This window comes from Harpia harpyja, chromosome 1 (genome assembly GCF_026419915.1).
Source record: "Harpia harpyja isolate bHarHar1 chromosome 1, bHarHar1 primary haplotype, whole genome shotgun sequence".
Lineage (NCBI taxonomy): Eukaryota > Metazoa > Chordata > Aves > Accipitriformes > Accipitridae > Harpia > Harpia harpyja.
Genome location: NC_068940.1, coordinates 11,786,230 through 11,802,719, shown reverse-complemented (window position 1 = coordinate 11,802,719; position 16,490 = coordinate 11,786,230). Strand labels below are relative to the sequence as shown.

Genomic DNA, 16,490 nt, shown 5'->3' with positions numbered 1-16,490 from the left:
AAATAACTTGTCATTTCTATTTTTAGGGAAGGGATTGAATACTTGTTTGCCGAGTCCAGCCTCATAGGGCACTGAATCCAAAACTGAGGCCTCTTGGCCCTTTCGTGATGCAAACAGTAATTTAAAATATACATCTGGCACAGTGCAAAGAGAGAACATCCAACATCTGTCACATTTCATTATCTTGCCTTGCTGCTATTAGGCTATTATTAGTATTTAAACTAAATATATCTTCCCGCAGGCTGCTAACCATAATACCTCATTCGAGCACCCATTCCTTTTATTGCCACAAACTGTTCTGAACATCACATAAATGAAACTGGAACATCACTTGATGGACTGTTATCATATTTACTGCTTTATTTTATTTTGTTTTAAATGGGAGGAAACAAAACTTGCCAAGTGTTGTCATATGGTTTGAAGAAAACGAAATGGGTTTCCCTATCATTTTGGGTGAGGGAAGTGAACAGAGGCTTTTCTAATGGAGATCAGCTGCAGGCATTTGGTTCCACACTAACGAGGGCCCATATGCTGTCACTGGTGTATCAGTTTTGTCTTGGGTCTGTAAGACTCTGGAATGACTGGGTTTTTGTTTGGGTTTTTTTTAAACTGTCTTTTATAATTAATTATCTGCCACCTTTATCTCTTCAAAGCTAGGTGAAATAAAGACGTTGTAAGAGACTAGAATTACTCTAAGCAAGAAGCTAGCTTAGAAATGTTTCCCTCCCAAGTTGAACGCTGTGTTTCCACTGGGAGCTTTGCCCAGCAGTTAGAAAAAACTGCCCAAAACCTTGAGTAGCCTTTTGAAATGAATGGTGTTTTTAATTCACATCAGCACAGATCGTAGCTGCTTGCCCAGGGCCAAGAGCGGTGCCCTTCCTTAGGCTGCCACGAAGGATGCTCACAAAGCAGCCAGCCTGCATCACAGTTTGGCAGGTGCTCACGCTACGTCTGTGCCCGTACGTCAAGCAATGCCCCCTTACATTCCTAGGTCCTGGGACAGGATCGTCTGCACGGTTGAACACAGCAGTCTCGGGCATTATTTTGGCCGGGGCCAGGTAGTGTCATCTCAAGCGGTTCCCGAGATGGGTGGATGACAGCGCAGACCAGCAGCAGTCCCGGGGGGGAAGGGAGCAGTGGTGTGGACATGAGCCTTCCTTGCCCAGGGGCTCAGTCCTAGAGAGCAGTCCTGACAACATTTAACGTCAAAGTAGGGAAAATTAGGGTCCTGCAGCCCGAGGCCTGTCTGCAGGGGCTGTCCTGCCACCCCAGCTCCTGCTTAGAGAGCAGCCACAGTGCTCTGGCTAGAAAGCCCGGGCAGAGCATCACGCTAATGCAACCGTGCAGCTTCTGGTGTCTGAGCTGTGGTGTTCAGAGTTGCACCGAGTATCTCGAAAACACCTGGAAATGACTTTTTAATTGCTTCTTTCTGAGGCTGTTGGGTTTTTGCTGGAAGAGTCCCCTGCCGCAGAGTAGAATAAGCTATTTGAAGTTGGCCATGTGTCAGTCTGACAGCAAAGGATCAGTAAGGTGCAGCGACCTTATTCTGAACGTGACCGTCTGTGCAGTGCAAAAAGGGGATGTGGCTCTGGAGCCGTCGTAGCAGCTCTCCCCTCTCCCCAAAACTCCTCTGAGCTGAGCTGCCTTCTCAGTGTGGGCAAGGTACTTCCACACACCAGAGGTACTTGTTTTTAAGCTAATCCTATCTTCCAGTTGACATTATTTATTTATTGTTTTACATTATTTATTATAGTATTGTACTTGTTAAATATGAAAACAGTAACAATACATTAGGCGTTACTCTTTCCGCCCCGTGCAAGTCACCCTTTTACGCGTGAGCAAAGACCCACGCAGACCCAGAGCAGATCAGCTGCCCGAGTCCCTCCCGAACATCTTGCCGGGGCTGGCAAGGGCAGGTTTTACCTGCTTTTCAGTGCCATGATTGCAAGCCTGCACCCACAGTCGTGCTAACCTGTGTGGGTGTGCTAGCTCGAGGGAGCAGTCATGCTGTGTCACAGCCCAATGACACGGAGCGGCCGTGTCCCAACTGGCTTTCCCATCGGCAGCCGCAACCTCTCAGCCTGCATCCCCTGGGGACTCAGCAAGGTCTGGGCTGCCGGCACTCCGCAGGAGGGATGGAGGCTTCGGAGCTTGTGTGCGAGCTGGCCGAGACAGAAAATTTGAGCTCTGCTTTGGGCCAACAGTGCAACAAAGACAAGCCTTGCATTACAGGCGTGCTGTTGCTCTGGAAACTTGAAGCCTCCCATAAGCAATGCAATTACTAGCTGGTTATCACTTCTGCTTCACTAAGGAGGAGATTTTGTTGGTTTAGAGAAGGCCAAGAACACAGAAATAGATATATTTTTTTTATAAGGCTTCCTCCTAATGGCCTTTAAAGAGACCACATTTCTTTCTCTGTGATCACTGTAGGACCTACCTCCAGAAGGCAAACGTATAAAATCTTTTCTATCAGCCTTTAAAACATTTCCTGTAGAAAGAAAAAAGATTACTCTCTTTTCTGAGTTACCTCATCTTGAGCTGGCATGGAAACTTGTTTAGCGCACAGTAGCAGCTGCATCTCTTCAGCTTAAATTGATATACAGCTGCCTCTTGCCTCAGCTCTTCTCCTGACTTGTTAACAAAATTATTATTGCAATGTGCACCTCTTAGATCTAAACATTAAATGGTGTTTGGGAACAACTCATGTCCCCTAGAAGATAATAGTGTTTTTAAAGTTTTCTAAGCCACTACAGTTCTTGATGTCTAAAAATGCCTTTGTAGACTTGGTGCCCTGTGCAGTGTCTTCTGAGACCCTGCTTTTTCCTAAAATACCCATGTTTGGGTTGGCACTGTATGAGGTGTCTTTTAAAGTGAACGTGAATGAAACCAAGCTGCATCTACTGAATGTCCGTAAGCAGCAAAGAACTGTAGGAAACTTGTTTTATCCCCCAGAGCCTGAGGAGGCCACAAGGCAGAAAAACCCCTTGGTGGCAGCTCTGCTGCAAGAAGGGGACGCGCAGCTCAGCGGCAACGGGGAAGCCTTGGAGGTGGCCGAGGATGGGAGAAGGCACCGAGCTGCCCGCCGCGCTCCCTGCAGCTGCCCTACCCAGGAGGGAGATGTCCACCGGGGTCAGGGTGGGATGGGTGTGAGACCGCTTGGCTTTCTGGTACGAAATGTCTTCCGAGCCTAATGCAGCAGGGAACGGTCTCCGACATTTATTTTTGGAGGGTGTCTAGGGACCGTTGGGTTTGAAGGCTCGCCCCTGTGTGCAAATAGGTGAGGGAAAGGCAGTCCGAGTGCAGCCGCCTCTACAATGGGATGCTGCTGGGAGTGGTGTTTGTATTTTCAAACTTAAATAATCTGGCAGTCCCTGCTGTGGCCTCATGCTGTTTGGGTCTATCCCAATTTTATTGAAAAGTGTTGTTGAAAAGACATGTTTTGCACACTGATCAGAGCTGACCTCATCAGAGTTACTTTAAATAAGATTCCGAACTTCTTTTTCCCCTAGTTTTGTTCTCTCCGGGATATTTTCCAATCCCATTCTGCAATATTTGTTAGCAATCTTAACAGCTGTTCTTTCCTTAATTATTATCATTGGTCTTGCCGCTTTGTTTTTTTTCTGTTCCAAAGCACAAGGTGATGACCAGGCCCTTGTATCTCAAATATACACTTTTTCTTTTGTCTGTATAAAAATGTGCACCTCTGAAGGTGAGTGAGCTCAGGTGCTCGGCCCCAGGAACTGGTTCTAGGTGCCACTCTGCAGCGCACCAGCCGCGCCGGGCTGAGCGTGCTTGCAGCTGGCAGCAGGATGAGGCAGATGTGGAAGGGAATTATTGCAGCAAAGTACGCTGCCTAATCCTCCTGTTCTGTTGATGGGGAGCTGGATAGTCAGAGGGCTGAACAGCGAGTGCCCTAGGCAGGATGGAATGGGGAATACACCTGGACACCATCCTTACCACACTCAGATAGAAATTACACACTAACTCTAGTAACTGTCTAATGCAGTCCTGCGCCGTCTTGGGTGTCTTTCCCCTTTGAAGAAAACATGAAGTGTTAAAACAGAAACCCAGGTGTGTTGGGCATATAGCTTTATAATGGGTAGATTGTTTGGATTAAAATCTTCCCAAACCTGTGAAGTGTAAATCCCTTTTGATAACACACGGCATGTTCCAAAGTTATCAATGGTATTTGAAACCATTCATGTTTTTCCAGCTTTCCAGTTTCTTTATGGAATTGCAACGGCTTTTACAAGCTCACGGAGCTCACTGTTTGAAATACCCACTGGCACAGGGGCAGAAATGGCAGCTTCTACAGGGTCTGAAAGAGCTCTCAACACTTGGAAGAGGGCTTTCCTGTTAATTTAGCCCATTCTGTTAATTTGCCAAGGTTTAAAGCTGGACTGACCTAACAGAAAACTTTCTGTTTCTATGCGGCTCTATGAAAAAAGAACAAACATAAATTAATAATTGCTAAACAAAAATGTAAGACAGAGTTAGGTTTACTAATGTATGCTTATTGATTTAAAGCATTAGAAATTAAATCCAAATAAAATATTTGAAGATGGAGAGTCTGGTAAAGATCTACATACGGACTCCCCTTTACCTCTTCATCCTTTCCCAACCTTAACCTATCATATAGACATCCTGGCATTCATTCATTATACCTCATGTGGGCCTAAAGGTCATGATGTACCTGCCAAAATCACAGTCTTCCAGTTCACCCTCACATTAAGAGCTACCCCAATCAGTGTTTAATTTTTTCTGCTCAGTATGCCAGACAACATACATGGAGGGACATCAGCTGAGAGCTCGCCAGCTGACACCAGCCGAGGATGGTGTAAGGACCTCTCCTCTTCTCTTTTTGCAGCATCCACGTGCTCGCAGCCAGGTACCTCTCTAGTTTTCATGGTTCATAAGAAATTCAGTTCTTTCTCTGAGACCCCACTGGAGGGCACAAACTCCAGCTGAAGCCCTCAGGACGTGGTGCTGTGTCTTTTGTACTGGTGTAATCATTACACAACAGATGTGGACATATCTGCACAGTGGCAGAAGGTCTGATTACAACACAGGCACGCCTGCAACCCAGCTTATATGGATTACAAGATGCGTCTTTGCTACTGTTGTTACCTATGACAGCAATAAAAATGGGGCCCTATTCTTACAAAAATTGTATCTTCACTGTATGCAGGCTAAAGGTAGCCTCTTACCTCATGTTGGCTAATGTATTTCTACATTTACTGACCTTTTGCTTACATCAATCTCAATTCTGCATATAGAAAGTAACTGTCTTTCTAGTTTACTGGGTCTAATTTGCAGCCTGTACAGAGCAGATTTTGCTGTTTCCCTTTTATAGTCGATAATTTACTTTCTTCAGTTTTAAACAGAAAAAACATCACTAGCAAAAATAAAATTAAAAGCAAATACTATGAAAAGGCTCAGAGAAAATATATTAATGATACTATATATTAGTATTTATTTAATTGCTGCTATTTGAGGTCAGTTTCCCTTGATACTGTTGACTTCAAATAAACTTTAAGCTATAATTGTTTGCACATAAGTATATCCTTGATAGGGTGGTGATGGTGGCTAGGGTTGGAACAGAGTTGGAATTGTTTGTGAAATGCATACTGGGACTTTACTTCACTTTTAACTGTTTGCTTTTGCAAGGATAGTGGTCGAGTTGTGTTGTTGAATTAATATTTATAACCATTTTTTAAAAGTGTTCTGATCTGGGAAATCATCATTGAATATTTTTAGATGAGATTTTTGAGTAAAGAAAGTAGTGGTTTGCTATGTGCAAATAAGATGACGTTACTATTTTTCAACTGTCCCTACTTGCAGTGGAGAAAGTAAGTTCAGCAAGTGAAAGGAAAAATTTGAGCTTTCATAGCAAATACTGTTTTTAGCCTGCTTCGATCTTTGAACTAAGATTATACTCAAGCACTCTTTCTCATTTCACAAGCAGACCTTGGAAACCAGTACACTAAAATTAGGAGGCATGTTTGCATTTTCAACCTCTCCAAGTGCAGCACTGCAAATAGTCCATTCCAGCTATGTCATTATTGTACAACATAGGGTCTTTTTTTAGAAAGCAAACGTCATTCTTATTACTTACACCTCTTCCACACTGCTTTAAGAAAATGCCTGCCTTTGCTTGGCAAAATGAGTGCAAAGACAGAAGCTGCCCTTACTGCAGTGTCCTTGCTGACCCCGTAAGTGCAGAAGCCTGGGTTCGTCGCAGGCACTTTGGCAGCCGATAGCTCAGCTGGAGGGAAGGTGGGAATGCAAAGTTATAAAAATCAAATGTCTTTTCTGTTTTCAGGAGGTAGAGGAGGGATCACTAGAATAGTAAGTTCTGCACTATATTCAAAAGTATATTATTAGTCCTGAAAAAAATTAAGTTCAAGGCATATTATTCTGCTAGAGTCGTGTAGTTCTGGGACCTGAAAAGCTGTACACCTGACAGCATTGACAAAGGTTTTGCATATACCTCCTCATGAATACAGATGAGGTGGTGTATTTTAAGGCATAGTAATGGAACCTCCCTTTTTTTTTTTTCGTTCATTGTTTTTTTTATTCCGAAAGCTTCCAACTAAAGTTAAATTACCTCTTTACCATTTCAGTGGTTCATATGCCTGAACTGCTCTTCGCAACCTGTGCATAAAACACCCAAGAAACCTAATTTGCTTAAATAAGAGCGAGGAACGATTTGCTAAATGAAGACAGCTGAAAATCCAACAAATCCTTTTCAACTAGAAACAGGTAGCCCAGCTTTTAATTGCATACAAGCTAAACACTGGCACTGCCAGAAGAAATTAACTGCTGTAGTTAATCCTTGCTGGCATCATGCCACATCTTGGAACGGGAGTCCTGTGGGGTACGGGCTCTGTTCACAGCCACGTGTACAATACGTTCCCCACGAAGCACTGAGCAGGTGTGGGTTTTTGAATACAGACTGAAGTTTGGCTTATGGGCAGAAAATGAAATAAGGATTTTTCTGGGGGAGGTAGGAGACCTCTCTGAATTATTAGGTTTTGGTGTTTTGGGTTTTGGTGGGGTTTTGTTTGTTTGGTTGGTTGGTTTTTGTTTGGTTTTTTTTAAGAGCAAGAAAAAAAGGTTTTGTTGCTGACTTGCCAACGAGGGAAACTTCTAGGAACAGACCCGAGTTTCTCCGCTTTGCCACCAGATGTCCGTCATGAGCAGGGAAAACTGATGACCTGAACGATATCCAGAAGCCTGTATCCGCAGCATTTTTGAAGATATGACAGTGAAAGGAAAGTTTGAATGAAAGTACATGTTATCGGAGAGCTTTGAATGGCAGATACGCTACGAAGGCTCCTTGGCAAGCGAAAAATTCTGCCGGTAGCATTACAGTATATGTTTAATTAACTCTTAAAACGTGTGTGTCAGCCTGCAGCAGTTGCCGAATACAGAGCCTTTGCACTCCTCCAGAGAATTAGGTATTCAGCTCTCATCCGAAGTCTTTAAATCCTCTGCAGAAACTTGCCCTTTCAGATGGCAGGAATATCTGAAATCTGTTGCTGTAGGTGACCTCTGTAAGAAGACTTAATTTTTTCTCAACTCAGCGAGTTGCCGAGTGTCACGGTGACTTTCCCAGGTCTGATAGCGTTAGCTGAAACCTACAATAAAGCATTCACATCTACAGGCGAAAGGCATTTCCAGGGATAAGTAGTGTACATCTCTGGGAAGCACTGCTGAAAAAAGTGAAGGACTTAAATGAAACTTAACAAAAGGTGCAATGACTTCCTAAGGGAGGGCGTTAGCTTCCCAGCTATGCACAGAAACTTTTAAGAATAAGGTAACTTAACAGGGAAGTACGGAAAGGTTTGCTGTGTGTCCCTGTCTCCAGACTGCCTCAAACTCAGATGCCCAAATGCTGTCAGCTGTTACTACAGCCGCTATTTATTGCAGTAACCTTTATGCAAATGGCAATACTTCAAATATTTTTCTTTCAGGTGATACACATTTGAGCATCAGAGAAGCAGAAACACCCAACAGCTGCCCTGGAGTTTAATGCTGCTGGTTGCTAAATGGGCACCATCTCTGCCCAACTTCAAGAGGAGCAGGGGACACCTGGGATGGAAGAGTTCATTCTTTGGAGATAACGGTATGATGGGACACTCCCCTCTGTTGCTGTTAAGACAGGAATTGGAGGCTCTCTGCTGGAGACAGCGACATGAACTAGGTCCAAACAGGCTCAGAGACTGGGAAGGAAATGGCACAGAAGTGGCTGCTCTCTTCCCTCGCCACCTGTGGATAAGTACCTGCCTGGGACATCTCCCTCACCAACATCAGGGCTCCTGCGCTTCCTTCCAGCTTCCAAATATCCCACCTCAGACGGCTATAAAATACCTCCTTGGCAGGCTAAGAGGGACACAGGACAGCTTGTGCACCAGGCTCTCCTCCTGGGAGCCTGGGTTTTCCCAGCGGGACCCCACACCGCCTCACAGAAGGAGAGGGGTGTTGCTCGCCTCCTCTCAGGGAGTGAGCCCTCCTCTCCCTGTTTAATCAAACCAGCCCCATTGCTCTAAGCTGAGAAAAGTGGATAAGCAAATCAGCAGTACAAAAGTTTCCCTGGACATTGCCTTCCCCAGTCCTTAAGGGATGACACAGACCTCTTTCATGAAGGTAATGGGGTCCAGTATAGCAAAAGGAGTGTGTTGGGTCCATGCTGTCACATGCACCCTCACTTTCAAATTCTGAGTATCTTCACAAAAGGGACAGTTGCAAAAGCAACTTCCGTATTCTTGCCTCCCACCCCCATGATATCTATGCTCTAATCTGCTTAAAGATGCTTTTTTTTTCTTTCCAAAACAAGCTTTTAAATACCCAGTATTACGATGTTCCTTGACTGGTGTGGTTAAAACACCCATCTGTAACCTTACTTCCACATAAGTGAACGCTCGCTGTAACCTCCGCTTCTGAAAAGAACATATTCTGTCTTGAATATTCTCAGCTGTGTCTCTGGGAAACTGAATATGAGCTTATTGCCAGATTCTGATTCTAATAAAGTTAATGGAAATTTTGCCAGTGACTTCAAATGGTCCAGATATTATTCTCAGGGCCAACTCCTATGAAATTATCCCAGTTCAAACCTAGAGCAATTGCACTGATTTCAGCAGGGCTAGCCTGGAATTACTCATCTAACCCGAGCAAGATCCATGAAGTCAGAGATCAGCATATGGAAGAGCTGCTCCTCGCTCAACCTAACTGCCGTTGCTGGAGTGTTGGATGGTGGGGTTTTTTTCTCTTTTTATGAAAGGGCTGAAATCAGAGCTGCAACCTTAGACCTTTACCGTAGGAACGGGTATGTTCTTTTATAGCAGTATAACCTGTTTCACAGTAGGCAAGACGCAGGCTGGTACTTCATCGATCAGGGCTGGCGGGGCGTACCTGCGCCTAGCCCTTTACCAGTGCTCCGTGCCCAGTTTTGCAAGGTATTCCAGAGAAAGTTGTAGGGAGCCATAACCCGTTAAAATGAACGGTAAGGCTTTTTCAGATTTAGGATAGGTAGCGCTCCACCTATTCTCAGGACAAATAACCTACACCCTTTGAGGGCTGGGAGCAGGAGAGGGGGGCGAAATCCTTCTTTTACGAAGAAACAAGCCAGCAGAGAGGCAAGGCTGAGGCGGCCGGCGCCGCTCTTTAGCAGAGCGCCGCTCCAAGCGCAGCAAACCGGTGACAACCGACGGGGCCGGCGCTTCTATAACCTGCTCCGCCGCCCGCCCGCCCGCCCCCGCGGGGCCGCGCTACCTGCGCCCTCGCCCGCTCCCCGCCCCGGAGGAGCGGCCGCCCGCCCCGCCGAGAGGCGGGCGCGCTGGTGATTTGCCTTCGCCGCCAGCAGCCCCGCTCCGGCCAGCCCGCGGGGACCGGGGCTGCCGCCGCAGCAGCCGCTCGCTCGCTCGCTCCCGGGCAGGGGGAAAAGTTCGCTGCTCTTCTTCTTCCTCCTTCTCCTCCTCCTCCTGCCCCATACGCTGACCCCGCGGCCCGGCGCGGCGCCCCCCGGGCAGGGGCATGGCGAACTGAGCGGCCGGGCCGGGCCGGGGGCGGCCCCGCCGCACCTGAGCGGCGGCGGCGGGGCGGGGGGGGCCTGCCCCGCGGTGCCCCGCGGGCGGCCATGCGCGGCGGCGGGGGTGGGGGCCAGCGCTGAGCCCCTCTGGCCTGGCCGCCCCCCGCCGGCCCAGGCGATAGCCGCCGCCGCGGGGGGGCAGGGCTGGAGGGCGGCGGGGAGCCCCCGGGGAGAGGGGGAAGCGGGGACCTCGCCTGCCTCCGCCCGGCCGAGCGCCATGCCGCGGCGGCTGGCCTGGCTGTGCTGCTGCTGGGCGCTGCTGAGCGGAGCCTGCCGCCCCGCGGAGCCCGCGCTGCCCGCCGAGGGCGGGGAGCCGCCGCCCGCCGCCGCCGCCGCCTCGGGCTTCCTCTACCGGCGGCTGAAGTCGCACGAGAAGCGGGAGATGCAGCGGGAGATCCTCTCGGTGCTGGGGCTGCCCCACCGCCCCCGGCCGCTGCCGCGGGAGCCGCCGGCCCCGCCGCCGGGCCGGCTGACGGCGGCGCCGCGCTTCATGCTGGACCTCTACCACGCCCTGGCCGAGGGCGCGGAGGGCAGCGCGGGCGCGGAGCGGAGCGGCCGCCCGCCGCCCCCCGCCCCGCCGCCGCTGCCCAGCTCGCAGGACAGCGCCTTCCTCAACGACGCCGACATGGTCATGAGCTTCGTCAACCTGGGTGAGTGCCGGGGGGGGGGCCGTCCAGCCGGAGGACGCCCGCCTCCCGGGGAGAGGGAGCGGGCGGGAGGGCGGCTGCTGCCCGGGGAGCGCGGCGGGGGTCTGCCGGACGGGACCCACCGTGGGGTGGCAGGGGTTTCGGCCAGGAGGGCAGCTCGCTTCGGTGAAGGGCAGAACCTCCCATCCCTCTCGCAAACGGTTAAAAAAAAAAAAAAAAAAAAAAGGAAAACGACCCCGGGACGCAAAACCCGAGGGCGACGGGAAAGAAAAGGGTGTCTTATCGTTTCTTTTAGTAGTCATTTTGTCCTTGTTACGGCGATAGCGGTCAGAGCCCGTCGTTCAGGATTAAACCCACCCTGCTCTGGTGCCTGGGCAGCAGCGTCGGGGCCGCGCCGGAGCGCAGGCGGCGCTCACTCCGCGCAAGGTCCAGCAGGGTACGGGTGCCTTTGGGGAGGAAAGTGCGTCCCCTGCTACTCCACGGTGTCCCCGTCCCCTCTTCTTTTGAGGGGGTCTGAGCTAGCGTGGTGATGAATACGTGACTCCGTCTAGGGTATTCTGGTGGTGGAGCCTGGGAACGTGATAAAAGTCCGTATCACGTGGAAATCTTGAAATAAGTTCTGTTAGACGTCAACCTGCTCTTCAAACAAATCATGCTGTCAGCGTGTTACTGATGCGAAGGGCTCCGAGGTGGGCATTTCGGTGGGAAAGCCATTAAGCTTGTTTCTTGAAGGAGCCCTGAATACTAGACTGCAATTGTGAGGAAACAGTGTAATTAGATTCAGCCTAACGTGGAGAATGAAAATATTTCAGTTGGCAAATTGCAGTTCCTTTTTTTAGGGAATTCCTGTGAAGCTCAAGTGTCTTAGCCGGTCGGCTGAAAACTGTGTCTTTTCACTGGTGCTGCCAGAGGTGCGCGCCAGAATGACAACACCTGTGAACAGCTTGTCTTGTTTAAAAAAAAAAAAAAATACAAATTATTGTGCATTTCCTCATCTAGAACAGTGATATATCGCTGCAGCAGGAAATTTCTCTGAGCTCCCAGCAATGGTAGATGTGTTCAATAGCTTTGTACCACGGTGTATGTATTTAGAACGAGAGCTGGGTAATTTTTGTACCTGATGAAAATCCCGTAGTAGGTTGGAAGTGCCCCCCTTGCGCCGCAAATGGTTGTTGAAGGACTTGTCTGTGTTGAGATTGAGGTGACTGCAACTCCTGCAGGCACAGCTGAGCTGCCCGGGGTGCTCAGCCCTTACAGCAGCGCAGAGCCCCGTGGGCTCCACATACTGTGGGTTTATTGGTCAGGGTCTCAGCCTTCTCACTTAAAATTAGCTCGGGGATGTTTAGGTGGTGCGGCCAACTCAGAACTCTGCTGCTTTTGATTGAGACATCCTGAAATCATCCGTCAATGAAGCCAGCATGGTCTGTGTCTAGCTTGGACCCTGAGACCTGGGAGTACTGTACGGGTTTTGGGTCCAAAGGGCAGCTGCTTTTGGGCTTCTCCTCTCCCAGCCTCCCTAGACCTCTCTGTCCTTTGAATATATACAGAGCTGCTGCTGCCGTCTCTGTTCTTTGGCTTGGGAACTTTCAGGACCTATACTTGGAGCTGTGAATTTAAGCAGCGTGGTGTCAGCTGTAGCTGTCTGTGAGCAATCCCTATAACATGTTTTATTTAAAGGGTGCGGAACAAGGTGCTTGCAAGGGGCTGGGTGGTTCCCAGAGGAGCTGTTTTCAGGGATAAGTGCGAGCATGTGGTGTTTTAGAAGGTATTTAGCTGCCTGCTTCATAAAGCACCAGGAGAGCAGTATGACACAGTAGACCTGAAAGTGTGTGTTTCTTTTGAAAACAAACGAACAAAATTCATATGATTCAAATCAGTTCTGATAATTTGGATCTAGACACTTATGTAACAACAAGGAAAATTATTCATGTAATGTAGTAGAATAGCACGATTGAAATGCTAGTTATGAGTCTCAGGAAGTATGAATCAACTGCAGAAATTTCTCATCAACTTCCAAGTTCCGAGTCATAAACCATAATGTCATTTAACGTGATTGTTTGTTACCAGAGTGTTGGCAAATCAATGGGCTGAGACCAAACAGCTGTTTGGCTGTTTTCTGTAGCTCCTCTGACATATCAGGGATTTTGGGGGGTCTTTCACATGCATATTGACACTTTTCCACTAAACAATAATTCATGCCAGAGAACTAGAGGAAGCCTAGGGTTATATTGTGCTATAGAAACCGAAGGTGTGATGGGAGAAAGCCAGCCTGTGATGTATCAAAGTGGCTTATCAGATGTAGTCTAGAAAATGCAGCAAAAGATGGTGGGATCGCAGCAGAAAGGGAAGAATTCCTGACCTCAGGGACACTGACTGTTCCAATGAAACATATGCCAAGCAACCCTGAAAACCCGCAGCTGGAGTCTCCTCATAAGCAGACACTGCCAGAATTACTTTATTTAGGATTTTCTGCATGTGATCAGACCTATAATAACTTCTGCTTGGTTAAAATTGGCTTCTGAAGAGCTTTGTGTTCAACCTTAAAGAATTCCCTTGCCATTACTGAAGGGGCAGTTGCCAAAGAGATGTGAGGAGCCCTTGCCGTTCTCTCGGGATCAAGAGCGTACGGCATTACGTGGGTATACCTGGTGCAGGTTGCCCTGAAGATACGCGCGGCTGCGTGGGCGTGAAGTCAGTGCAGGTGGCCGGGGTGGCCTGCCTTCAGGTGCTGATATTGCTTCTGCTGCAGCCCAGAACCAGGCAAACATTTGATGATGCATCTCCTTGTGCTGGAAAGCCATCATCTAGGTCAGCTGTGCGGAGAAGCCCTACTTTGTCCTGAAAGTTTGCAGGTGTTGATGTTCTTTTAAAAGTGCATCTAATTTTTCCAGCCCTGTAGCCCAAAAAGAGTCAGTAGCTTGTAGTCACTGCTGATTTTAAACATGCAATGCTCCAGCCCTTCCTGACCAACATACATATTCCTTCAGTCTGGGGATACAGCAGATGGGTTTTCTGTCTGGGGAAGGCTATGTTTCCATATGTGCTCAGGGTACAAGTCCTCCTAGTCTAGGTCTTGCAAAGCTGAGGGACTTCAGGCAGTGCAGGCTTGTCCCAGGCTCAAAGGTGATGTCCTAGGAGATGGTTTCTTTGGGGGGGGGGGGGGGGGGGGAGTGAAAAAAGCAGGACACAGGTGTGAAGGTTCTCCAGATGTGGGGAGTTGCTGTCTTACAGGGTGGAAAAGAAACATCAGTCTTCGAAGTGTAGAGTCTGGGATTTATCTTGCCTGCCTGGTGATGTCTGCACTGTACTATAGACTTGCAAGGTGTGGACAATGATTCCCAAAGGGGCTGACTATAGGGGAACTTTGAGTGTCCAGGGTTTCCAGGAGATGCTTAGCACTTTGTTTTATAAAGCACCTGGAGAGTAGACATAAGTGTTTCTTCCCATTACAAGTAAAAACATGCATAAGATATAAACCAGATAATTTAGATAATAAATTTCATTTATCAGGTTAGATACCAAAAAATAATTTGACAGAAAGTATCATCTACCCTTGGTAAACCTGGTCCCTATTTTAGGAAGATGATCCTCAAAGTGTCCATTTAAGGCGTTTTCCCTAGGATGAGGCACCCAAAAAGTGCCTGTTTCTTTCCATTTCCCACACAGGAAGTCTGGATACCTAGCGTAGATGGAAACATCTGCATTTTAGATCTCTCTATTTGGGATTTATCAGACCAAGCAGGGTACTGAACTTCTGTGCCAGGGGAGTGGCTGTACAGTAGGGTTGTGGTGCTTGGGGGGGGGGGGCACTGTGGGCTAATGGGTGTTCTGGTGAAACTGTTCAGCTCTTCTTGTAGGAACATCCTTGATATAAATGTAGCACTGGCATGTCTTGACACAGCAGTGTTGGGAAAATAACATCTATTAACATTTCCTATTTGACTAATGTACCTTCCTCCTGGCACCAGGTAGGGTTATTTCCTCTTTCTCCTTGCAAAACAACCCAGGGTTGGTATGGAGATCCCTCTTTGAGGCAGTGACATTGGATTGACAGCTGGACTCAGGCAAGCATCCCTGTATTTTGTTGCCAAGACTGTTTTAGCAAGAGACGTATTGAGTTCCTCACAACAACCCCCTTCTCCCTCAGTCCAGGGAGATGAGGAGCGAGGGGTCACAGCTCAGACCAAACTGCAGACTAGGGCTGGGGGCTGTGGCAGATCCAAAGTCTCCCTGGTCTCCTCTGGTTCATCAGTGCTGACGTGAAGGGGAGCTGCTCTCCAGCCCCTGTTTCGCTGGCTGGTGTCTTCAGAGAGTAGTATGTGCCATGCGTAGCAGCAGAAACAAAAAGACTTTGCTACTTTAACTGTGGCCAGAATTATTCCCTGTAAAATGAGAGGTGCTGTGGAGCAATCCTGTGTCAAAATGGGGAAGAAGCTCTTCTGGTCCTCACCCATGCCTTCCTATCCTGGCATCCACACCAAGGGAAAAAAGCCACGTGCTTCACCCAAGAAAAACCAAGGAACCCAATGACAGTCTTTGCAGGTCGTAGTCTCTGCTATGACCCAAATCTTGGGGCTGTTGACAGCTGGATAGCTGTGCAGGGAAAGTCTGAACCCATCAAACCCGCCAGAGATAAGGGCTGTAAAAAGTGTACTTTTGGGGTGTGGTGCCTGGTTATCCACAGTGTCGCGCCTTTTTGTAGCAGACTAACAGCATGGACTCACTGTATCTCTGTACTTCTGGAGAGAGGGTTTTCCCCTTTATCACAAGACCCACAGGTCTCTTGGGAGGACTTCAGGCAGAAGCATGAGGGGAGACCTAGCTGTTTGCCAGGCAGTCCTGCAGGCAGCCCTGAAGCTTTTCCATGCGATTCCATTTGCGACCATGGTGAAAAGCCTCTTTTATTTTTGAATCCCCAAATCCCAGGCAATCCCCATCTTTTCTGGAAGACTTCAAGTATCTGCTGGGGTAAGGGTGCTCCCTTTCAGTGCAAGGGAGCCACTCGGAGGTCAGCGTAGGGCTCGCTGTACAAATACTCTCTCTCCCCTTGCCTATAGAGCAGCAACTTATGGATGTGATGTCTTCCAAACAGGCTTTTCATCTTTTTGGCAGCTGTCACCTACCAGATTTCCTTCTAGGAATGATCTTGCACAAATCCATGGCAAGCACTTAGGTGCAAGCAATATGCCTTCCCTCTGCATGGCTTTTCGCAGGAGGGAAGCGGTGCTCCAGCATCCTTACGTGCGTTTCTAAAGCAGGTGAATTTTTTCATCTGAAAGATTTGATCAGCCCACCCGCCTTTTTACTGGTATCATGCTCGCTGTCAGGGGATATGAAATTAGGCAACCAAGATGTATCAGGGACGTTGCATGATTATATTGACGGGACTGTACCATTCATACTGTCATCCCATCTGTTTATATTCTTGGCCACATGTTGTAAAGGTCAAGACATCTACTCACAGGGAGTAACTGGAGTGTGTGATGCTGCGGATCTGGCTGTGCTGCCAGCTGGCTGTGTACAGCCTCGCGCTCTCGGCATGCGAGCAGCGTCCTCCACGTGTGTCCGGAGCAGGCCAGTATTAGAAATCATGAAGCTGACGATGGGAATGAGTTTACCGACTTCTGCCAAGCCTTGTATACCGGGCTTTGGTGCCAAGACAGATCCCAAGTGTCGGAGAGCAGCTGTACATTTGCTGTTCAACTGATGCAGCTCAAGGTCCTCCTTTATGTCATCTCCTTGAAGTAGTCGTT

At 48.4% G+C, this 16,490-nt stretch overlaps 1 protein-coding gene across 1 annotated transcript in view; it reads left to right on the top strand.

Annotated features, from left to right (window-relative positions):
* The first annotated feature begins 9,893 nt into the window (after positions 1 to 9,893).
* The window catches only part of BMP6 (bone morphogenetic protein 6), a 93,923-nt gene continuing 87,326 nt past the window's right edge, over positions 9,894 to 16,490 (top strand). The window contains exon 1 of the mRNA XM_052775973.1: positions 9,894 to 10,740. Coding sequence (XP_052631933.1) covers positions 10,308 to 10,740 — 433 coding nt within the window. The 5' untranslated portion in view covers positions 9,894 to 10,307. The remainder of the gene's footprint in view (positions 10,741 to 16,490) is intronic.